Source organism: Saccostrea echinata, unplaced genomic scaffold (assembly GCF_033153115.1).
Source record: "Saccostrea echinata isolate AGI-Se365-2 ecotype Australia unplaced genomic scaffold, CSIRO_AGI_Sech_v1 ptg000025l, whole genome shotgun sequence".
In the NCBI taxonomy this organism is placed as follows: domain Eukaryota; kingdom Metazoa; phylum Mollusca; class Bivalvia; order Ostreida; family Ostreidae; genus Saccostrea; species Saccostrea echinata.
In genome coordinates, this window is record NW_026889774.1 from 2632422 (window position 1) to 2657795 (window position 25374).

At 32.3% G+C, this 25374-nt stretch overlaps 3 protein-coding genes across 5 annotated transcripts; 1 reads left to right on the forward strand and 2 right to left on the reverse strand.

Moving 5' to 3' along the window:
* The first annotated feature begins 4959 nt into the window (after positions 1-4959).
* Positions 4960-9014, forward strand: LOC133192494 (gastrula zinc finger protein XlCGF7.1-like). 2 transcript variants are annotated; one of them, XM_061328493.1, is made up of 4 exons: positions 4960-5065; positions 5575-5826; positions 7101-7184; positions 7938-9014. In XM_061328493.1, exons 2-4 carry the CDS (start codon positions 5622-5624, stop codon positions 8633-8635), a joined length of 987 nt encoding a protein of 328 aa, XP_061184477.1. In that variant the 5' UTR covers positions 4960-5065; positions 5575-5621; the 3' UTR covers positions 8636-9014. The 2 variants fall into 2 exon arrangements, with proteins under 2 accessions (XP_061184477.1, XP_061184478.1); XM_061328494.1 differs by having other exon boundaries at positions 4965-5061.
* An 818-nt stretch (positions 9015-9832) lies between these two features.
* On the reverse strand, positions 9833-10885 carry LOC133192495 (uncharacterized). The gene is made up of 2 exons (XM_061328495.1): positions 10540-10885; positions 9833-10450 (listed from the first exon to the last, which is right to left on the reverse strand). Exons 1-2 carry the CDS (start codon positions 10883-10885, stop codon positions 10350-10352), a joined length of 447 nt encoding a protein of 148 aa, XP_061184479.1. The 3' UTR covers positions 9833-10349.
* A 2676-nt stretch (positions 10886-13561) lies between these two features.
* On the reverse strand, positions 13562-25137 carry LOC133191868 (UDP-glucose 6-dehydrogenase-like). Of its 2 annotated transcripts, none has more exons than XM_061327609.1 (11): positions 24949-25137; positions 23290-23427; positions 21900-22064; positions 20914-21111; positions 20632-20779; positions 20163-20257; positions 18970-19100; positions 17140-17235; positions 16944-16984; positions 16624-16715; positions 13562-16215 (listed from the first exon to the last, which is right to left on the reverse strand). In XM_061327609.1, exons 1-11 carry the CDS (start codon positions 25105-25107, stop codon positions 16039-16041), a joined length of 1440 nt encoding a protein of 479 aa, XP_061183593.1. In that variant the 5' UTR covers positions 25108-25137; the 3' UTR covers positions 13562-16038. The 2 variants fall into 2 exon arrangements, with proteins under 2 accessions (XP_061183593.1, XP_061183592.1); XM_061327608.1 differs by having other exon boundaries at positions 20163-20275.
* Positions 25138-25374: the final 237 nt, after the last annotated feature.

The following is a 25374-nucleotide window of genomic DNA, read 5'->3' on the forward strand; positions in this document are numbered from 1 at the left end:
ATTTGAAAGAGCGGAAATGGCTTTTAACTTACTTGCATTACAAGTTATCTTTTGTCATCGTTCAAAACAGGTTTGGGTGGTTATTAAATATTTCAAAAAACTGATAGCATATGGTGATAGTGCAGTGCATTTTTCCCGACCAGTGATACTTACATTGGATTATTCTTTGAAACCTTTTAAAATGAATGAATTTTAAAACGAACAGAAAAATTATGAACACAATTTTTAAATAATAATACTTTGTATTACTATAGTAATCATGATAATAAAAATTGTGTCTATTAATAAGATACCAGGCAGTCAGAAGGTTCATATATAGACTTAAATTCTGTGACGAAATGTTTAGAAATACCAGGCAACCCCGGTAATTATTTAACCCACAAGATACATGAACAAGTTAAGATACTGCACGAGAAAATACGTACAACAACATCAACAACACAATAACTTTATAGGAAAACGATTTTTTTCAATGATAGTCCAAATTTATTCAAAATTTTCATCAACAATCTTCCAGAATACTTCAGTAATATTACAGATGACAATATTCAGTTAAATGACAAATTACTTCACTGTCTAATGTATGCAGATGATATAGTTTTATTGTCCAAGTCTTCTAAAGGTCTTCAACAGAAACTTAATTGTCTTGAAAAGTTTTGTACTGACTGGTGCCTTGATGTAAACATTTCGAAAACCAAAGTACTAATTTTTAATAAAGCAGGTAGACACCTGAAAGAAAACTTCACATTAAACAAAGAACCTCTTGATTGTACTGCTTCTTATAAATACTTGGGCATTCATTTTACTGCATCTGGAAGTTTTACACTTGCTCAGGATGAACTTTACAAAAAAGCTACAAAGGCACTTTTTAAATTACAAAAAAGTTTCCTATCATTGAACCCTAAAATAAACACAGCTTTACACGTATATGATCATACAATAAAACCCATACTACTTTACGGTAGTGAAATTTGGGGGGCGCTTAACACCACTACGGCACGATTTAGAAATGGACCTGTTGCACTGGATGAATTATATGCTAAATCACTTTGTGAGAAATTACATTACAAGTTTTGTAGATTTTTATTAGGTGTAAATAACAAAAGTACAAAATTTGCTGTTCTTTCTGAATTAGGTAGACACCCTATGAGTTTCAGTATTGTTCAGCATATTTTGAATTACTGGCATAGGTTAGAAAATTTGGATGACACATATCCTCTATTAAAAGCTGCATATTCTGCCTCAATATCCAATTTCAACAAAAACAAATTATCATGGTTTGGTTCTATTGATATATTCAAACAACTTCTTCCTCAGTTAATGCCTCATCTGAAATCATCTACATCAGCCTTTAAATATCATTGTAAACGCATTCTTAATTCATATTTTCTTGAAAAGTGGTATCAAAAGAAGGAACAATTAAGTACTTGTGGGAAGTTAGACACTTACTGCACAATCAAACAAAACTTTGGGCTAGAACCTTATTTATTAATCTTAAGAAAATTTGAGAAAAGGAAGATTTTAACAAAATTTCGAATCTCTTCTCACAATCTGATGATTGAAAAAGGTCGACATAATGGTATACCAAGAGAAGAGAGAATATGCCCCAATTGTAAATTAAAAGAGGTAGAAGATGAAATACATTTTCTTTTGGGTTGTCCATGCCATAGTCTATCAAGAATTAATTTACTCTCCACAATATCTCTGAGATCTCATCTTTTTAATAGTACGTATGTCTAAAAGTAACCAATTTTTATGGTTAATGAACTGTGAAGATGTTGATGTGCTATGCAATTTGTGTGAATTTATAAGTCATGTGTAGTTAGACAAATTCAAAGTCACATGTTGATCTTGACTTTACTTACATGTACTTTGATTTAATGCTTATACTACAGTATGTTATGTTGTTAATATGCGTGTGTTGTTGTATACTCTGCATTGAGCAGAAGTGGATTAATTAAAATAATAATACTATCCTTCAGCACTGACTCTGTCCATTGCAGTTTAATGTAATTTACACATGCCATTCAACATACATTTTTTTTCTTAATTATTATTATTATTATTATACTATTATTATTGTTATCATTATTTTTTTTTTTAATACTCATTTCCATAGATTATGTATCTGTTTATTCTACATGAGGCAGAAGTGGATTTCTGTATATCCTTTAGCACCGTCTCTTGCTGCCTCTTGTTGATGTATCAGACATTTTTTATGTGTTCAGTTATATGTATAATATTAGTGATAGTAATGCACATCATTGCACATTAAGTTGTATCAATTAAGAGTACAAATATATCTTAAATAAAGACAACCTATGTCTACATGTGAAACTCAAAACACCACCAATGTACTAAATGGGAAGAATTGCTCTTCATTATATGTTGTATTCTGTCTGTTATCTTATCTGTAATTATACATGTTATATGTTTATGCCCATTGGGCCCTGATTTGGTAATAAATCCTATTCTATTCTATTCTATAATTTGTCTTCATTTACGTTCATTAAGAATTATCTAGAATCAGAGGATTTTCTTTACATCTAAGATAATGTGATAATGTATCTCAGAACCATAGTGGTCTGTAGTATATTTCGTAAGTGCAAAGTTTCTTTTATCATTGTTTTATAATTGTACTGACGTAACACTATAAATTTGAAAGATTAAAAAAAAACTTCCTTTATATTTTAACTGATCTGGAGTAAAAATCTTCCTTTGTATTTATTCTAATCATGAGTATAAATCCACATGATGCTTAAAATTCTAGGACACCGATTCAAAAGCATTCCACGGTATCATTGCGGAAATGTATACAAGTAGTGTTTTAGCACGCAAATTCATGCTGAATTTCGTTTTTAAAATCTCACTTTTGAGTAGAACACGTCAAATTAATAATAATCTTCATATTCCTTGTGTGGTATAGAGTAAACCGCTGACATTGTGTAGTTGTATATGTCATATTGTCTGAAAAAAAGAGAGGAGAAATTCAAAGACTATCACTACTTAGTATATGAGTCGTCTGCAGTGCGAGACGATTCAGGTGAGCATTGTGACCCAAAGCTATATAAGCCTCCTCCACCCCCACCCCCACCCCACACAACACACATGCATACAAGGAGACCATGGTGTTAATACAATTTATTCGAAATTAACGAAATGTAATCATATGATCAAAAAAAAAAAAAAATTGAAATGCAATGCAATATCACATTGACATAAAGTATAAATTAAAGTAAACTGAAATATCAAAGAAATTTTTTTTATAATCGAAATAAAATGTTTCACTTTCTTATTTGTCGTACCACAAGCATTTTGCTTAGCTTTTCGTCCATCTTCTTCAAAAACTTATCAAATATCAGTAAGTTTTTTATCGCTTGCATGGGTTCAAACCAAAGAAAACCACAATATTTCTTTTTTTACCATAGGTTAACTTTTGCCAAGAAAAGATTTTTTAGACGGTGGCTATTTATAGCCACAATAGCCACAGGCTATTGCTGCCACTCTGGGCTATGAATAAACAACAGTGTAAAATCACGGGGACCCTAGCGGCGATTTTTGCAGAGACAAAGTAATGAAAGTGGGGTTGTTTTGATGTTCAAATATAAAATGTACATGGTGAACAAATACCTTGAAGTTATTTCATTTACATTTTGTTGACGGGCGCAAAGTTTAATTCCTGATATTTGCCGTTATAACTATTTCTCGCCTCATGAATATTCATTAAATTACGCCTACAACTAATTCGTACACAAACCGATTCGTATACATGTATAAGGAGTCAATTCGTATGCAAACCATAGAAGTTAATTCGTGTAGGCATCGGAACCGGGGGGAGGCTAGGGGGCTTAACCCTCCCCCAACCTTTTTTGCAAAAATATACATAATATAGGCATTGAAAATTGGGGCATACTGGTTTTTAATTTAGTCCCCCATTCCACTTTCAATTACCCCCCCCCCAACTTTCAATTTGTTATCGACACCTACATGTATGTAAAGGAAAGATAAAGAGTTGGGCTGAGAGACCTACCCGTTTCTCGTTCTCGATGAGGGTAAATAAATTTATAAGTTTTTCGAAAGATATGTAACAAATTAAAGCTCTCTATTACTAAAATCTAAATAACAAATTAATGCTCTCTATTTCTAAAATCTAAGTCCAGAATTTTTGTTTTATACATATTTTTTTCAAAGTGCTTTAAGTGTCTCCATGGTAAAATAAATGTGATGAACACTCTAAACGCACTTTGAAAAAAATTTCAAAGTGCGTTGAGTTTGTCCCAAATTTAACGCACTTTGAATTTTTTTTTCAAAGTGCGTTGATTTTGTCCCAATTTTAACGCACTTTGAAAAAAAAAATTCAAAGTGCGTTGCCACAAAGCCTAGAAGGGTCAAATAAGGAAAATGGAAAAAAAAAATAATAAAAGTCGTAATAACAATCTAATTAAAATTAGATGTTAGATCCGCTCGCATACTCGTTAGTGTAGCGAGTATGCGAGCGGATCTAACATCTAATTTTAATTAGATTGTCGTAATAACGACTTTTTATCTCGTAATTACGACTTTTTATCTTTTTATCTCGTTATTACGACTTTCTTAAGTCGAAATAACGACTTTTTATCACGTTATAACGACTTTCTTAGGTCGTATTAAAGACTTTTTATCTCATTATTACGACTTTCTTAAGTCGTAATAGCGAGTTAAAAAGTTCTTATTAAGACATACATGTAAGAAAGTCGTAATAACGAGATAAAAAGTCGTAATAACGAGATAAAAAGTCTTAATTACTACTTTTATTTTTTTTTTTTTCAAAAAAAAAAAAGATCAAAAAGCATTAGATGACCATGCTTAAAATTTAAATGGAGATTAATCGCTTATTTCTGTTCAAACTGCAAACTGCTCCATGTTTTCATATCGGGATCGGAGTCCACAACTTCGTCTTGTAGATCTACTCCGCATGACGGCATGTGGTCGTCACCGTTGTGATGACAGCCAGATACTTTATCTTTGCATCATTTTATCTGGAATAAGAATGAGAACTAACCAGTTGTTTACCACTCATTTGTAGGTAATGGAAACTAGCATTGTTTAGTGAGCTAATCCAGATTCGTCTGATTTACAACTTGCCGAAAGGGGGGGAGGGATCAAAGGAATCTCTGATTATGATCAAGCTGTGGTGTGAGGATACGGATACAGACCTTTTAATCTGAATACGACAAAGATTTATATAAAATTGTTTAATATGAGCAATATATTTATACAATAGTTATTAAAGTATTTAGCTTTGTGATCAGAACAGTCATATTGTGGCTGTCTCACTAAAATGTTGTATGCAGGGTTATTTTTTCCCATCACACTTTCAAAGGATTTTGCCCTGGTCCCAATACCATAAACTTTAAATTCTGTCTCTGAATTCATCCAGTTTTTAATTCTTTTCTAATGCCCTCTGAGGGTGAAAGGAGCAGAAATAAGCTTGGGGGGATTTCCCTGTATACAGTAAATACAGTGCTGAATATTTCTGAAACATTGAAATCTGAGAAGCAATCACTGCTTTTTTTCACTTGTTTTGTTTTGCAGGTTTCATTCTTCAGTTGTTAAAAGCTAGAAATGTGCATAAAATAAACATGACAGACCTTAAGGACCACATAAATGACAGCTCACAAACAGATGCTGAACACAATTGTCAACATTGTAAGAAGAGTTTTCCAGACTCGAGGACTTTATATCTCCATGTCCGCTGCCATGGTGTAAAAAAGAATGTCTGCAAAGATTGTGGAAAGGGCTTCACTCAAGTTTGTCACCTCAAAAGACATTTAAGAATACACACAGGTAACTACTGGTCAGGTGCACACTTGTTAAAATGGTTGATGTGCTGATGGGGGCATTTACTGTTTCCCTGGCTTGTTCTCCAGATTTGATATGGAAAATTCTACTAAGTTAGAATGCTATAACAAAAATGTGCAATATTGATAATCAAGTTTTAATTAGAAATGTCTATGTTAAGTATCTAGACCATTTTCAGTATTCTAATTTGAACTATTTATAGTATCTAGAGTTGGACTGCTCTAGGAAATAATAACAAGAGAGAAGTATAAATTTTGGTGTTTGATTATGTCTGGTACAGTTCTATTGCAATTCTTTGTTTAATGAGTAGGGATGCGCGATTTTATCGGTATACCGGTATATCGCGATTTTTTATTGTGTGATACGTATCGTGATATGGAGACTAAAATACCGGTATTTGGTACATAACTATAAATTCCGGAAATTATTCATTTATTTGTTCAAACTATTGAATGACAATTACAGGAAGTGTAAAAAAAATGTTGAAACAGTTAAACAGTGGCATCCAAACATGCTTTATATTAAATAAATGAAAATTTAAAAAGTAAAGTTATGTTTTTATAGCGTATTTTTAAGAAAAATTTTAGAAATTCCTTTGAAATTGTTGTAAAATTTGTGTATAAAGATATCACGATTTATCGTGATATTCTTGAGAAAAAATACTGATATATCATGATACAAAATTTTTGCCGATACCCATCCCTATTAATGAGTAGGTACCTTACAAATGATCCCATTAATCAAGGTTTCATTTTATCAAAATGAAATGTAAATGCTTTGCAATCCACAATATCAGCCGCAGTAAGTGATTTCATGTATAACGTTTGTCATCAGTAAAGAAAACCCTCATCAGTTATAGAACATGTCAAAGTAAATAAAATTTTATACACACCTGACTTAGACATTAAAAAAGGGACAGTCTTGATTTAGCTGATCTTTTAAAAATTATCTAGTTATACATATCTTTCAATTTGGATTAATAATCATGAAAACAAATGTAATCCCATAATTATAGACCTCACTTTTACTATTTGTTACTGTAAATTCTGCCATCAGGGGGTAACTAAGACTGGCTGATGTTTGTGATGGTATTCATTGGATCTGAAACTTCCAACAGCCAAGAAGACTGCAAAATTTAGGAATTAATAGTGTTGACTTTGTTTTAAATGATTGAAATTATCCCATCTAGTATATTAAAAACTTAATTATGCACATCCTGATTTCTTCTTTACAATTTGTTTGTAACCTTTTTTGTGTAGGGATTAGACCATATCAGTGTACCATGTGTGGAAAGACCTTTACACAAATGGCCCATTTGGATACCCACTGCAAATCACACACAGGTAAGACATGGCCATATCATCACTACACTTACTACAAGTCACATACTTATAAATCACAGCTATATCACAGAACATTTCTACACACAGGTACACCCTTTATCTATACAGATCATTGCTACTGTCAGTACAAGTCTCATACAGCTATATCACAGAACATTTCTACAAAACACTCACAAGTAACCACGGCCGTATCAAAGATCACTTCTGCACTCACTACAAATCACACAGAGGTTAAACTAAAGTCTATCAGATCATCTCTACACATCACACACAGGTAAATTATAGCCATGATCCATAACTTATCATCTCTACATTCTACAAATCACACACAGGTTAAACATAGCCATGATCCATACTTATCATCTCTACACTCAAAAAAAAGGGTAACCTCAACCATGTAGACAGATTGACAACCTCTGCACACATAACATTAAGGTCGCATGCAATCTACATAGGCAACACATATTTTAAAAATTCATAACAACTCAACACATCTTATCATAGCATTCTTCACAAAAGTCTTATCTGTAAACTCGCTTCAGTCATCTCAAGACCCATTATATGTGAAAAACCAGAGCCACTGACATACCTGTACATCCACTTGTATAATGCAACTACAGGTAAACCTTTGCCATCCATACAAATGACTCATATCAACAGTCTACATTCTGTCACATAAATAATACAGACTCCAAAAATGATGCATCTGTCTAAACAATATACCTATATTGAATAAATCATTTTTTTCATCAGGTGAAAAGGAATACACCTGTGAGAAGTGCAACAAGAGTTTTATTCAGAAGAGTCAGCTCAGTCGCCATATGAGATCACACTCAAGTGAGAGACCCTACAAATGTTCTACCTGTGGGAAAACCTACAAGTTCAGTGATCATCTATATACTCATGTGAGAATTCATTCTGGTGAAAAGCCATATAAGTGTGATGTTTGCTCCAAATCTTTCCATGCTTACTCACAACTGAATCTTCATAAAAAATCTCATATGGTCAACAAAGCGCAGAGTTTAATGTGCTCTGTATGTTCACAAACCTTCCAGTCAAGCGATTTATTGGAGAAACATGAACTTATCCACGGGAAGAATGTCATAGATGTTTATCAGTGTGGAGTGTGTAGTGTCCAATTTTCCAAAGCTGTGAAATTTCAACAGCATGTAGAGATTCATGTTGACAAACATAATTGGTCCTCAGACACATGTTTAATTTGTCATCAGAAGTTTGATAATAAAGCTTCACTGAACAATCACATAAAAAGCCACGACAACAAATACTTGTGTCATATCTGTCAGAAGTCTTTCACAATGAACAGTTTTCTTCAGATGCATATGGCTCAGCATTCAGGAATTAGATTACCCTATAGATGTGTTGTTACTCAGTGTGCTGTGGAATTTAAAGATGTAAAGGACCTTAAAATGCATGTTAATACTGATCATTGATCAGTAAGCTGAATGGGATGCATCACACCATGTAAGAGAGTGTGACCATGATAAACTTATTGTTATTAGTGATTACATGTAAAATATATGCAATTGTCGTTAATTGCCAATTTAAACATTGTAAATGATTCCAAAATTAATGTGACTATTATTGTTAAAAAATTTGTGAAGATACCAATACATTGAAATACTAGTATGCATTTCCTTTATTGTTACATTATATTTAAGCTGTGTTTGCCTTTGGTTTATATTAAGCAGGGTTTTTGCTCATTTCTTGCACTACATGTACCTCTTGAATGTCAGAGGAGCTTTTGCATTGGTAACATGTTTGTGATCTGCCTGTAGTCTCTATTTATTTAATAAAATTTTTAATGCTATCCTTCAAAAGTTTTTATCTAATTTTGGTACACAAGTAAGATAAAATATTCTTTGTAATTGTTTCATTGTTTTTGTTTTTGATTTAAACAAACATTATTGCCATGGTTACTTAAAATAGAAATTTCTGTGAAATTCCTTCAAAATTCTACTCCTCCAACAGTTTTGTGTTGATTTCAATAAAACTTGATATATTAATACAAAAGGATGCATTTGCAATTCTTTTCATAATTTTTTTAATGTTCCATGACGCCGTAGATGCGTCAGTATGATACAAATTCCCCTGTTGCCACTCAAGTTTTAATTAGGTATTTGAAAGCTTAGGGATTCCTATGTTAAACTTTGCTTCTCTTGGTCTTTTAGTGCTGAAATCATATTTGAAAAATATGTTTAAAGATCTAGTAAATAAAATGTGGTGCATTTTCTTCGAATTTTGGGTTGAAACTCGATGATTTGATTGCGTTCGATATATGCACCCATACATTACATTAACTGATTAACATATGAAGTTGAAACCCCATGAATTGATTGCATTCGGTTTATGCTCCTATACATTACATGAAGTATATTTGGGCTATACATGATAAAGCAGCGAAATCTGGGGTAGCACAGGACTTTAATCAGAAATGTTGATTGCCTCATATGCCCCCCCCCCCACAACGACAACAGACTATATATTTTGATCAGAAAACTCACCGAGCCTTCAGCCCAGGTGAGCTAAACCACTTCAGTCTGAAGCGGTTCATTTTTTTCCTGTTTTGTTTTCAAATAAAAAAAAAACACATTTATTTCAGAAAATTTATAAATTAAACAAGAGAGGACAACGGAACTTATGTACTTTACACATCTCTAAACATAGAAGTAGATATTAATCATTTCACGTTTTTGACAGGGAACACTATTCCTTCTGTTCGCGGAATGGATATTCCCTGGGTCGAAAGTTCCGAAAGATGTGAATTAATTTTGTTCTGGTAATTCTGCAATGTGATTATAAAAGAAAACCAAAAAAGTAATTTTGAGAAAGTAAATTTGGTCAGCAGTGTGAGCCTCAGATCTGCCTTCGAGACCCACATCCTTAAAATTTCAAATATAAGTAAATAATCCAAAGAAACAAAGAAAATAATTCAAATTAAAGCCAAATATTTTGTCAACTGTTAAAATAGCTCGGGTGTCCCCTCTGTCCTCACACAAAAAAATAAACGAATGAAAATATAATTGGATGAAATAAATCAATAAACAGATAAATGCAGGTAAATGAATAAATATTTTTGAACATGATAGCTGGACGTTTTCACTTCCATGTTGTTCACTACATTATGATAATGTATTTGTTTCTTTTTTAGATTTTCAGTTTGCCCCGTTCAATCAGTTTTCTTCTTCTTTCCGCCAGCTTGTCTTCTTTCAAGAGACCATTCTCCCGAAGAACTTTGTGAGTTTCATCTGCAATCGAATAATATTTATACATAATATCAGTCATTATGAATTTCATAACAAAATTAATTGAGAAGTTTAAATAGATTTTATTTTACCTTTCCACTTCTGGTAATCGGCCTCGTCGTCAATTGGAAGAATCAGGATTCTCATGATGTTCCCATTGATTGGAGGTAGTTTGGGAACACTCGACTTGTAGGTGGGGTGCACCAACTCACTCTTTTTGATAACCTCTGATCTAATGTCTTCGATATTATTGGAATCGCTATGAACCTTATTTGATGTCACACAAAACATGACATCTAGGAGAGTTGGAGTCCGAGTGTGAACCTCCTCTTCCACATCTTCGTTGTTCACCTTCTCTATCTTTTTGTAGGCAGCTTCCTCCTCATCTGACAGGATGCCCACTTTATTCTTCCGCATGCAACTTTGGAACAGACCCATTTTGTTATTGCCTGACGACCAAACTGTGCTTATGTTAGACTATTATGACGTCATAACCACTATGACGTCGTCTACTTGTGACGTTAGTTATATGCATTGGTGCGTTTACTACGGATCCTGTTATCAAAAGTATTGAGAATTTTTTATCTAGTATATTTTTGGAATCTATACACATAACTTAATTAAAAATCAAAACCAAAAATGGGGGTCAATGCGCTTCTTTTGGCGCTACAGGGCATTTAATATGACCTTTTTGCACTGTAATTACGTCTTACACATAAATAAATTTTCAAAGTTTTTTCTCTAATATTTTTTATCCAAATAAATTATTGGAACAAACACAGTCTGTTTTCTTCTTGAATAGTCTCTTTAAAATTTGTGACAACAAACGTTTCAAATTACTTCGCATAGTCAATTGTTTGACCTTTTTGCACTAAAAAAAAGTCATTTTTCTTGCATTAAAAATTTAACAAGCAATGAAATCATTTGAAAGTAATGACACTTTTCTGAATTTAAACAGAATGGTTAAAATTATCTTGTATATTAAGAAAATAAAATTAAAAGTCGGGGTTTGTGATGTTAATCTTTAGATATAACTAAAATAGTGTTAATTTTTAGCCTAAAGTGGGTTATTTTTTCCCAGGGACTTTCACAATATATTTGCTATATTTGTCCAATATGATAATAGAATTCATGACGGTTAATTTAATATATTATATAGGACCAGCATAAAACATTTCACTGCACAAAACAACTCTGTGTGCAGGCTGCATGTAAAATAGGAATCCAAACTTAACAAGACTGTAAAGATTTTGAAATAGAAAAATTGATGCAGAGTTTTTTGAATAGAGGTCTAAACAAAAATCTGCTCAAAAGCTCAGGAACGAACCTCGTTAAAGTTCGCATTGCCTAGATGCTAGTGATGTACCAATTAATCGATTATCGAAATGGCCCCCGATTATAGATAATCGATTATAATTTTGATAATCAATTAATCAAAATATTAGTTAAAAGCAAATTATTCCTATCAGTATGAATTCTTCATTCATTTTTCTATGAATGTAACTAAGTAATAATTTAATAAATGAGTATAATGATACAAAATAAATCAAAAGTGCATTTCAGAAATCATTCCTGAATTTTTTACCCATTTATTCTTCATTTAAAAATGAACAAATTAAATACTTGAAATCAATCGATTATAGTGCATCCGATTATTTCGATAATCGATTATGAAAAAAATTCCGATTTCCCATCACTACTAAATGCACTTTATGAATAGTCTTCTTCTAGCATCACAAACTTTTAAAAACATTCTTTTTTTCCCTAAAAGAATAAACTGCCTATACTTCGTGAAAACATAGAGGAAGTTCATTACAAGGATTGTAATTAAAAAGGCTTGGTAAAACTTCCATTACTAGTTTGCGTCTGTTTTTTATTTGAAAAAAAAAAAGCTTCAGTTTAGTGCCTTGAATTTACATGAAAACTCTAAATACTCAATGACAAGCATGGATGTGTTTGATTTGAAGGTATGCTCACATCACTGACAACACATCGACTATACGTTTTGCTTTTTTACCATTTAAAAAAAAAAAAAAAAAAAAAAAAAGAACTTTTCTTGAGTATAGTTTGAATAGCTTTTATTAATCATATTGTCACTTCCCTTGAATAGTAAGGATAATTTTTAGTTCATGAAAGGGCAAGTATATGAACGCAATCAAAAACACTCCAAATTCTTATATATATATATATTTCAGATAAAAATCAGTTTGTAGACATGTTTTAGTAACATTATAGTCAGAAACGCTCTAGGAATATGAAAATTATGAAACTCTACCGAAAATAAATTTTGAAGATTACAAAATTGAAATCTGTGTTCTTGAATATTTTTCTTAGCTACTAAAACAAAACTTATAATCTCCATGTGAACTGAGGAACAACTTATACACAGCGAGTCAATGTGTGTCTCTAAATGAAATTGAGGAATACATATTCTGTAAGTATAATGAACAGGAGGTCTATAGGCCACATTGCTCCCCTGAGTTTCTATGGTCCTGCTGTTCTACATCTGCAGATCCCCCCCTCCCCCCCCCCTACATATTTTTATGTTTAACTTTGATCACCTTCAGCCCAAATGAGCTGAAAACCAAGAAACGGACTTCATTCAAAGTTTAAAATTTGAATATCTTGATTTTTATTTAACAGTCACGGAGTTTAAAAAGCTGCAGGCTTGTTTAATACTTTTACAAACACATGGTGAATTTTTTTTTTAATTGTCAAAATTAAATCAATTAAAAGATACACCAATTTGAAATTTTGACATTTGTCTGTTTATGGTCTTCAGACCTGTCTAGATGCATCCTCACAACATCAGTGGTCTATGCGTGATCAGCCACGAATGGACTCCAGATCCCCAACATTGTGAGGATAGTGAAGACTGATAATACTCTCCTGTGTTATGTTTGCCATACATAGACTGCTCTTTGTTTCCTATAAAGGAGAAGTTGTATTATGATGCACTTAAAAACCACATGACTTATTTACTCCCAACCACATGACTTATTTATTCCTGTATATTAAAAAAAGTCCCATTCTGTTGGTTCCTCTTCACTCATCAGTGATGATAACCCTATGTTAAATGTAATTCATTTTAACTCTTTGAGAAAAAAATGCAGAGACACTATATCTTGGTTTATGTCTTTTCTTCTTAAACCAAAATCTACATTGTACATATACATGTATATACAAAAAGATGTATAGCTAGATTCATAAAAATTGTCAGATGTAAATGCAAAACTTCCATGCTTAGGAAGGTGGCAAGATGCATGTATAACATTACACAGATGTACATGTATTAGAAACAAAACATTATCTACACAGATTTTTAAATTTAAAACAACAAATACATGTACAAGTACACATTTGTATGAATTGCTTATTATTTGACATTTGGCCAACAAAAAATTGGTCAACAAAAATTAAAATATTCAAATATTGATAATGATAAAAAAAAATTAATATGTCTGAATGAAAAAAAAACAACAACAATAGATCAGAAAAGCAAAAACGTTTTAAAAACTGAGTACGTAGTATCTATAATCTAACAGTTCTTGTGCAAGTTCATATTAATTATGAATCCTATGACATCATAATGTGTGGAGCTCAATTGCACTGGTATAGGTCCTTTTCTAATAAACATTTGTACAGGTAGGGTCTGTTGGACTACTAACATGTGTACCTAGTGCTCTTAATCTTTAGGTATATTGATAAATCAATGGTTTTGATGTATAGCTCTTCAACAACATCCCTATCAAATACAAATACATGCATGTATCCTATGGGGTCATTTTATTCCAACTAAGTACCAGTTACACATCTGATTTCATTTTATATTCAAGTTAACTACATATATATGTATCTACTGTACTTTCAAATCAGCAAGAAATATTTGATTTTAATCAAAATCTTGTCCTCTGGATATTCAGTTTGTGTGATGTTTTGACAATAAACAAAACATCTGGTTTCAATATAACAACAATGCTTTGACTAAAATACATAAATCAACAATGTATGACAGAATTTTTCTAAATCATTAATTTATACATTTATATAATTATATACATATATAAAATGCAATACTAAACTGCAATAAGCCAGTACAATAAGGCATGCGTAGAAAGTACTGTATATCACATGATGCTATACACTCACTTACATAGATCCCATCCTTCAACACTTTAGTACATGTATTAACTAATGATTCTTTCTTCATACAATTCTTTAAAATGGATTTATCTTGTAGATCACAGACTTAACTGATGTTTTATACAAAAAAAAATAACAAATTTATACAATAAAGAACAACCCTTAAAAGCCAAAAAAATTTATAGTGTACTTCCTTTAAAAATAGTATTATCAAACATGTATATATTTTCCTAATCTTTGGTTACAATAATACTTCAAAACAATCTACACAACAACTTAATTCTTTTGTGAGATTAAATATATTTTTAATATAACTACATCATAAATACTGAAAATAGTCTTTTCTATTGAAAGTTTTCATATACTAATGATCGTTGTTATCTTGAACACAAGCACATCTAATCTTGGGATACAACTGTATGTGAAAGCAGGTCCTTGAATCATAAATTTGAGTCCCAACTTAAAAATAAAATGGACTGGTATAAATTGAAAAAAAAATCTGTCCTGTCATGTGCGAGATGTTGGTGTCTGACTGTACAATATAGGCTCCACAAAAACACATCAAAATTAAAGTAAATGCCATGAGAACTGAAACTTCTAATAATTAATTGAGTCAATGTATAAACCAGATTTTGAGAAAGAACATTACAATGAATTTAATCTTAATCTATGAGTTTAAATCTAGTGTTAATATACATATAAAATTATAAATACTCTCTGATGTGTGGATTTACATTGTACAAAGTAGATTCAACTCTCAGTGTAGTTAAACCATGGAGGTACTCAATCTCTGGATAAGTTATCAAAATCATACATACATTTGATTATAAACAAAATAATGAATATATTGATCAACTATTCAATGCCTAACTTTGATTAAGTTTAGTTACAAAAATATAAAAATCCATAAAAAATAGAACTTGGCAGTTTTCAATGCTTCGAGGAGGCAAAAGTTTTTTTAAAACCCAGATTAGAATCTTAGACATATTATTTCTTCATTGTTATAACCACACAACAAATAATGGAAAAATGAAAATGCAATACTTGTTCGATGTACATCCCTTTTATGATTATGGCACTGAAAAGTAATCCATAGATTTCTCTCACAATTTTTTCAGGAAATGTAAAACATAAATGCAACCAAAAAAATAAAAGAGATACAATATAACCTCAAATAAATGTAACATTCAAAGAGTACATGTATAATTATTAATATGACCTCTTCTCTAAATATAGGCTATGTTAAAGAAAAAAAAAGCATTATTTTTTTACATTAAAAGCATGATCCCATGCACAAAGTCTAATACAAGAAAAAATAAAACATGACATGAATTGAAATGATTATTGCAGAAGTGTTATTATGCATTTCTGAAGCAATAGCTCTCTAGGTTAGCAATTGCGTGAATAAAGCCAGATCTATCACAGTCTCACTACATCTAACAGCGTAGTCAGCTCTGAGTGGATGTTGAAAAAGGTCGGTGAACGTTGGAACGCTGCAACTTCTTTCCAATGGTCACTACTTGAAAGCCTAACTTCATCAGGGCTTCATGATCCAAAATGAGTCGGCCATCAAAAATAAAAGCAGGCTTTAACATCTTCTCATAGATTCTGCTGTAGTCTAGTGTCTGAAACAAGACAACATAAAACTGATAATATTTATTTTTATTTATCTCATCAATCTGGATGATATGTTATGGAACACAAGCGTCAGGGTTAATGAAGTTCAACTGTAAAGGATAGGTATCCATGTTAACTTTGTAAGTTTTTCTTAATCAATTCAGGAGTCAATATTTCTATAACAGTTATTACGAATACAACAGCACTACAGATATCTTAATATTTGATTGGGAGAACTAAAAAAAAAATCCTCTTTAAAGTCCACTGCTTGAAAAGTTGAACCTCAATTAAAAAAAAAAAAATTGGTCAGTATAAAGCATACAGTGTATGTGAGACAATGGATAGACAAATCAGTTTTTATTGTGGATGTTCCATATCAGTATTACTGACACCTATAGGAGATATAATCATCTTACTGTAAATTGGTCCCACTCCGTACAGATAACTAATGCATGAGTTCCTTCTGCAGCTTCATACGGATCTTTGTATGTTGTTACCAATTCCTTCACTGTCAAAGTAAAATGAAGGATACATTCATAACAACTGAGAATTCTTATATCATTTGTTAATTTTTTATGAACATAATTAATGTCACTAGCATTTTTGATAATGTTACTTTCAATATCAAATTTGTCTGCATGAAAACCGGTGAAACCAGTCAGTGCTGCTTATTAATTTTCATTTCAATTTATAGGTCTTGAATATTTTCTTTCATTTTACAGGATTATTTTTATACCTCTTTCTGGATCTTCACACATCATAGGATTTGTTAATTCACTAAAAAAATAAAATAAAATTGGCAAAAAATCATTAATGGATAAAAAAGACAAACAATATGTATCAGATTACTTTTAATGTGGGTCAAAACTTTTACAGAATGAAATACTGTTATACTACAGTTGAACAATTTCATTAATCAACCATTCAATTACCCAAATATTTTCTTCTCTGTGACTTTGGGGTCATATATTCTCAAGTTAGCACCCTCGTCCATTAAGTACTTACAAATATAGATTGCTGCCGATTCCCTGCAAATAGAAATGTTAGGATCACACACCAAAATAATACACAAATACATTGTATTAAGGTTTCTGTTAGGTTTGAACCAAAATTTAAAAAATCCTGACTTTTTAGTTTTCATCAGGGAGACCAACACAATTTTTCTTCTAGTACTGGTATTCATGTTACTCTCAACGAAAAAGGCAATGCTATGTACAAACCCCCTCACAACAGGAGTATGGGGTCCACTCAATATCAGTTTCCTCTGCTACAGCTACTATATGTATTTCAAGTAATGGTGTAAGTCTAAATGTAATGAAAAGTTTGCATAAAATTTTTTTTTTTTTTTTTTTTTATTTATTTTTTTTTTTTTTTTATTCACACAACATACATAACGTTATATACATACATCAAGTTTCAGAAGCAGAAGTGTGTTTTTATTTTATGAGAGAGAGAGAGAGAGAGAGAGAGAGAGAGAGAGAGGGTGAGAGTTAAGAGAATAGTAGGTTCCACCTGTTCCACTGGGTATCAAACTTTTCCTTTCCACCATTCTTATAGGAAATAAATTTTTGTGTTTCATAATGAAATTTCATTTGTGATATTGCAGTATGTACATTAATAGGTTTCTGGGTGCATCTTGCAGTATAAATATAATATTTAAGCCAAAGAAGAATAGCATTTTGAACATCAGTGTTTTCATCAATAAACCCTAAAATAAAAGATTTCTTAGTAACTCTAATCTTTAGACCTGTCTTATCTTCAAGTAAATGAACAAATTCTTCTAGAAAAATTTGTGTACTATTGCATTCCCACAGAAGGTGTTCTATTGTTTCCTCCTCGGTGTGGCAAAAACTGCAGAACTTACAGTCATTTTTCTTAATTTTGAATAGGAATGAATTTGTTGCTAAAATTTTGTTTATAATCCTATACTGGAACCATTGGAGTTAACAGTCTTTTGTTACTCTGAAGGGTATTATGTGAATTTTTTTCCATTCCTTAATTTCAATTTCTAGAAGCTCACTCCAATGTGTTTTACCTGCAGCAGGTTTGCATAAAATTTGATACATGTACCATGTATCAAATAAAAAATGTTTTTCTTGTTATTAAGGATTTTGGATCTTATCCAATATCCATGAATTCTAGCTATGCCGTTTTGTTACATTATCTTTGGAATGAATGTTATTATCTTGGTTTGAACTGTTCAAATCAAGAAGGGTCATATCTCTTTCTTCATTACCTCTATTATTTTTTTTTTTCTGGGTAAAGAAAATGCATTCCAAGTGTTCAGGTACATATAGATTTAAATAACATTTCATTAATTTAGCTACATACATGTAATAAGTTTCGAGAGCAGGTTGAACTTGAGTGACTACTACATGTTTGTATGCTCACATCAAGAAACTTGAGTTTGAACTTGAGTGACTACTACATGTTTGTATGCTCACATCAAGAAACTTGAGTTTGAACTTGAGTGACTACTACATGTTTGTATGCTCACATCAAGAAACTTGAGTTTGAACTTAGTGACTACTACATGTTTGTATGCTCACATCAAGAAACTTGAGTTTGAACTTGAGTGACTACTACATGTTTGTATGCTCACATCAAGAAACTTGAGTTTGAACTTGAGTGACTACTACATGTTTGTATGCTCACATCAAGAAACTTGAGTTTGAACTTAGTGACTACTACATGTACAGTATATGCTAACATCAAAAAACATGAGTTTGATCTCGAGTTGCTGTATTTTAATCAATTCTCACCTAGTATCACCTGTGTCTTTCTTGAATGAGAATCCAAACACTGCAATTTTCTTATTTGTCACAGTGTTGAACAGGCACTCAATGATTCTATTGGCAAATCTTCTCTTCTGATATTCATTGATGTTAATGACCTGAAAATTTGAAACAGAAGTCTAATATTTATGGCAAATTTACTGCAATGCAATTAGAGCTAATTCAGTATATTTACATTTGCTATATTTTTCTACTATACCAAGTGTGAAATTGCTTTGAATGCCATTTTCATGTATACTCATGTGTAGAAATATGCACAGAGAAACTCAAGTTAAAGTGATGTCACAATGAGCCACGGAGACGTTATTAAAAATGTAACGATATAGAGCAGCGAATAATTCAAACATTGAGTATATTTTTGGTGCTTTTGAACATGTAAAATGTAAATATAGGGATTGTTTTTAAGTTTAGTGTTAATTATTGGTGTGTAAATCACACAGACTTGCACGTGGGCATATTTTTCATGAAGCACTAGCGCGCTTCATGAAATATGCCTAGTGACAAGTCTGTGTGATTTACACACCAATATCTCACACAAAACTTAAAAACATTCCTTAATTATTCCTCACTAGTGGTTGGTGGTCTATCCTGAAAATCCAGCCTAGAATAATACTATAAAATAGTGAAATAAATGTAACTAATAAATCAAACCCTACATATAAATCCAATTGATTTAAATATTCTAGTTGTTTTGTTTTTCTATGACTAATATGAAATAATTACAAATCTAAAATTTTCTTGTGAAAAACATCATTGAAATAAAGAATTTCTTGGAAGCATTGGACTATATGACATATACATGTAGCTTGTATGTAATTACCCACAAAAACTTTTCTTTAATAGGGATTTTTAAAAAAATAATTCACATTTCATGGGTGAAGATTTATTTTTTACAGTAAAGAAGGGTGGTAACAATGCATGCAAAGCAAATGAACCACATGTAAATTATTGTACATTCACAAGTTTGCTACCAGTGAAGTAATCAACATATAGTTAAATTCCCTTGGTAGTTGCATATTCCACATTTAATTAGAACTATTCTGTACAATTTCAAAAACAAAACAAAAAAAAATCAAAATGTAAATTATGAATCATCAAGTACATGTAGCAAACAAATGAATTGAAGAACACCTCCAAGTGATTTTCTCTCGCCTGCTTACCTGTTGCCAATAATCAGCCACCTCAGGTAGGTTCAGACACTCACACAGGTACACCATGTTAAGTACATCCTTCTGGAAGCAGCTACCACCAAAGCCTGAAAATCCACCAAAGCCTGTAACATGTGTGAACTCCAATCACAGGTCTCAATAAGCAGTAATGGAGTCTTTAGTAAACCCAGGTCAATTTCCCAGTTTAAAACAGAAACCATCAAAATAGAAGTGCTTGAACAACCATGTATGAGAAAAGTGAAAAGTCAGAGCTATGTACAGTATGTTCATATGAATGACCTTGACTTAGTGACTTAAAAAATGCATAAGTGCAGTGTTTCAGTTTCTGTGAATATGTGCTTTGTAGTCTGAAAAATATATCATTGCATCACAAATAAGTGTGAATGAATAGACAATCATCACTTTGAGTTTCTACTTTAGTGCAGATTTTCTTTCTAAAATGCAGCTGTTCATGACCTACCCACACTGGCTTTCAGGAACTTATTGCCAATCCTTGTGTCAGTCCCAACTGCATGTGCGACCTCTGTGACGTCTGCTCCTGTCATCTCACAAATGGCTGACATGGCATTGATACTGGAGATTCTCTGGGCTAGGAATGCATTGGCTGCCTACAGATCATTTCAAACCAATCAAAACTTTGGTAATGCAAAGCTTTCCCTACATTATGTCCATACAAATGAGCATGCTTTGTAAAATACTTGTATATTAAACTTAATATTTATAGGTCAGTAACAAGTCTCACTAGTTTTGACAGTTCAGATGACCAGGTGTTCATTGTGATGATGTTTTCCTTTGGTACCCAGTGCTGATAAATCCAGCAGAGAGATTCTACCGCCTCCTTTCCTTCTGTTGTCTGTTCTCCACCAATCAGAACTCGATCTGGGTGTAAAAGGTCATTGACTGCTGTTCCTTCAGCAAGGAATTCTGGATTGGATAAGATCTGGTGGAAAATCAAAAACATTTAAGATTCTCTGAAAAGAGATAATAAATTATTGAGGAGGTAAAGATGCACCTTTGCACATGCAAATTTATTTTCCCCTACTACTTTACTATACTGTAAATTTTCTGAGTCACCTGATATTGCACTCCTGTCTTGTGACTGGCTTTCAGTATGTTTGACATTCACTGTACCTGGTTATCTTCTTACCTGATATTGCACTCCTGTCCTGTGATTGACCTTCAGTACCTGGGGTATATTATTACTTTACTTGTCAGTTGATATTGCACTCCTGTCTTGTGACTGGCCTTCAGTATGTTTGACTTTAACTGATATTGCACTACCGTCCTTCAGTACCTGGACGTCTTCTTACTTTACCTAATTTTGCACTCCTGTCCTGTGATAGGCCTTAAGTATGTTTGACTGTACCTGGGTATGTTCTTACCTGATACTGCACTATTCTCCCGTGATTTACTTTCAGTACCTAAATATGTTCTTAGCTGATATTGCACTCCTGTCTTATGATTGACCTTTAGCAACTGGTATGTTCTTACCTGATATTGCACTCCTGTCCTGTGATTGACCTTCAGTCCCTAGGTATGTTTATAATTTCCAAGATATTGCACTCCTGTCCTGAGATTGGCCTTCAATATGTTAAACTTTATCTGAATTTTTACTTGATATTGCACTCCTATTCTGTGATTGACCTTCAGTACAAGGGCATATTCTTACTTTACCTGACATTGCACTTCTGTCCATGACTGGCCTTCAATTTCCAACTATGTACTTACCTGATATTGCACTCCTGTCCTGTGATTGGCCTTCAGTATGTTAGATATACTCTCGGCTGCCTTTACTGGTACTGTGCTTTTTTCCACCACTATCTTAGACTGGTTAGCCACCTCTGCTATCATTCTGGCTGCAGACTCCACATACTTCAGATCAGCAGCTCTACCCTATCAAAATTGAACACAATTCTTAAAACAATTCATACATCATATTTTCAAAATTAAATGAAAATTTTACTGATCAAATCTCATTTTTTTGTAATACATGTATTTTTTCTTCATATTTAATATAAACACAAGGCACAGAGTTAAATCTGCATGAACTTGAATCTACACTACCTGATGTCATGTTAATAAGAGATGTTGCTGCTTTTTAAAAAATATTATAACTACTGTATCTTTATTAAATCTCTTATATTGGTTGTTTGCTATACTTTGTTGAATTTTAACAATTTGCTTTGGTTAAGAAAAATACTTCTGAGATAAAATCAAATTGAACCAATGTTCAAAATTTTCCCATCAGTTGTTGACAATGCAATACCTTCAGCAACATTGTTTTGATACTTGTCAACTAATGTATTAACAACTCTATCAAATTGTCAAAGGGCGATGACTAAGCAAACTTGAATCTGCAGAAAATGCACATTAATTACATTAACTGTAAAATTCTGAATGCATATTGTATCCTTGCTGTTCTGTAGGAAAAAAATCTTTAAAGATTCCACTTAAATATTCCTCTGTCAGTAAAATTATCAATTCCTTATGAGACCCTATGCTAACCCTAGGATTATGAATTTTCAAACTGAATGCTCATTTACATGTCAGATTGCTTCCATATCAATCTCAGAAATTATACCTTGTTGTTCAAGAGAACTTAAGAAGATTTTGACAACAGATTTCCTACACATATACATCCTTGAACAAATTAAAACTTTTCAGACTCCCCCAAAGCCCATGGGTCATGATCTGAATATATCTGAATGTACATTACATTAGGATGTTTTAAAACATATAAACATGACCAATTGTAGACTGCTAAGAAGATTTTACATTAGTTTCAATGATCTTTCAGACTTGCTTGATCTAAAATGGAGATTTTTAAGTACCGATAAGCACATTCTATTTTCACTATCCTTTATCTCACTCAATAGCAGGCACAGTCCTTCATATCCAAAGATGATTTGTTGCCAGGAAGATTAAAATTCATCTACTAGTTTCAGAGAATTCATCAAAAATGGAAAAAAAAGTATGAAAACAGAACAGACATTGGACAAGCAGTGGATAAACTCTAATCAGAAAAAAATCTCACAAGCTTTAAGCTCAGGTAAATAAAATTTTATATACCAGATCAAGTGTAGGTATAAGTGTGTCCCAGTCATAATTAAACACCTACCTTACCAAGTCCAAAGTTTTTAGTCGGGGTGTTGACACATATAAAGATAAGTTCTGCTTCTATGATTGCTTTTTTGACATCTGTTGAAAAAAATAAATTCTTTCCTCTTCTTCTATGCACAATTTCATCAAGACCAGGCTAATGTAGAAACAGAAAAAAAAGTCAATTTCAGTTTTCTTCATGCAACCTTTTCGAAAGCTGATAGGTGCATATACATATATCTGATATTCAGTAATTGAATAAATTTGGCAGGGAATGTGCATTACCACCGAAACTGCATTTATTACATATAATATAGCTAGTGTGGAATTAAGATCCTTTTTTATGACAAACACAATACATTTTTAAATAATGAAGTCTCCTATTCCTTGATTTTTATCCAGTAACATAGCACAATCAACACCATATGGCATAGTTCCATTGTGCTGTCTTAATTAAACTAACATAGGGTTTTTCCAAACTTTTATAATAAATTTATACAATCAAACAAACAGATCGATGATGAATTGCAAAAGGCACAGAGTAAGTAAATAAAGGACACATAAACCACAGGTACTTGTGGACAGGAACCCCCCCCCCCCCCCCCCCCGCAATTCAACCTTGAGGTCTGTTGGACCTTTTTTTCACAAATTATATTTATTACACTTATTCATCATGTGTACCATACGAGAAAATCGTGAAAACCCCAAAATCTTCGTTCCACACAAAAATACCCCACTATACATCTCTCTTATAATGTTACAAGTACCTGTGACATAAACTGCATTATTATATGATTGAATTATTCCTAGATGTCTGAGTGGTCGGGATCCACATTTTAGAAAAATACTACAATATGTTCATCTTGTGATTTTTCAGATGAACATAAGGATTTATTTTTTCTACACTGGACTAAAATAGATTGAGAACTTTCAATGATACAATTAGCTCTGAGAAGTTTTTCATCTGCAACAAACTTTCACTCAGGTGAACATAAAATTTAGGCACATAGATACGAGGTGGAAGGGGGGGGGGGGGGGGGGGGTCAGGGACCTATGCTTTTTCTGTTCACAGATGCTCTCAGATGGCTTGGAAAATCGGTGAATATTGTAATCCTCAGGTGGCTAAATCATCATATTAATCTCAAAAATAGCAATAATTGTTTATGTTAAATGATCCTTATTTTCAAATTGGGTCTGTATTCAAAGTACCATCTTTGCTAGCCAAGTGTCCATCGCTAACTCCCATCAGTGATGAGAGAAGAGGAGTGGATCGTCACCCTTGGCTAGCCAAGATGTCAAAGAACAATTATAAACAGGTAGAAATTAAAGACAATTGTTCTCAAGTTATAACAAGATTAAGTTTCCTCTTAGTTGCAGAATATGTCTGTATTTCATCATATTTAATAGTAAATTAGGTAGGCAACACTAGTCCGCTTGGTTTATAACACTTAAAATTCCTTCCTTTAGTAGCCTTCCTACACACATGACTTGCACTATTGATCATGTTTTAAATGTTACAGTTCCTTCAATGCAACAACGAATATCTGTTTGATATTTCAAGTAGAAAGATTTTCTCTTACTAAATTATGCAAGAATGTATGTGGAAATAACCCATATAATGCTCATAGTTCATATTGTACTTAAAAACAGAATAATTGCTGGTTTATCATGTTTATACCTCATAGATGGGGAGATTGTCGGAATTCCATTGGTTGATCCTTTCCTGACTAAGATCTGTAACGGTTACCGTCACATCATGACATTTGTCTGCAATGATGGTACATGTCGGCCCACCTACATACCCTGCCCCTATACAACAGATCTTGGACAGGGTCATGTTGGCAAATGACCTGAAAATAAATCGAAATTAGAAAATTCAAATGGATGTTATATATATACTGCATCATCAGCCAAGCAATACACTTTGCCAAAGCATATTGCTTGGCTGCATGATGATGCAGTATATATTTAACATTCATTGCATTATTCATTCAGTTCAAAATTCAAACCAGAAATTTAAAAGAGGACTTATTTTGTATAATTTGTTCAATTTTAGCAGTTGTATCAATTTCTTGAACTTTAAAGGTAAAACATTTGAAAAAAA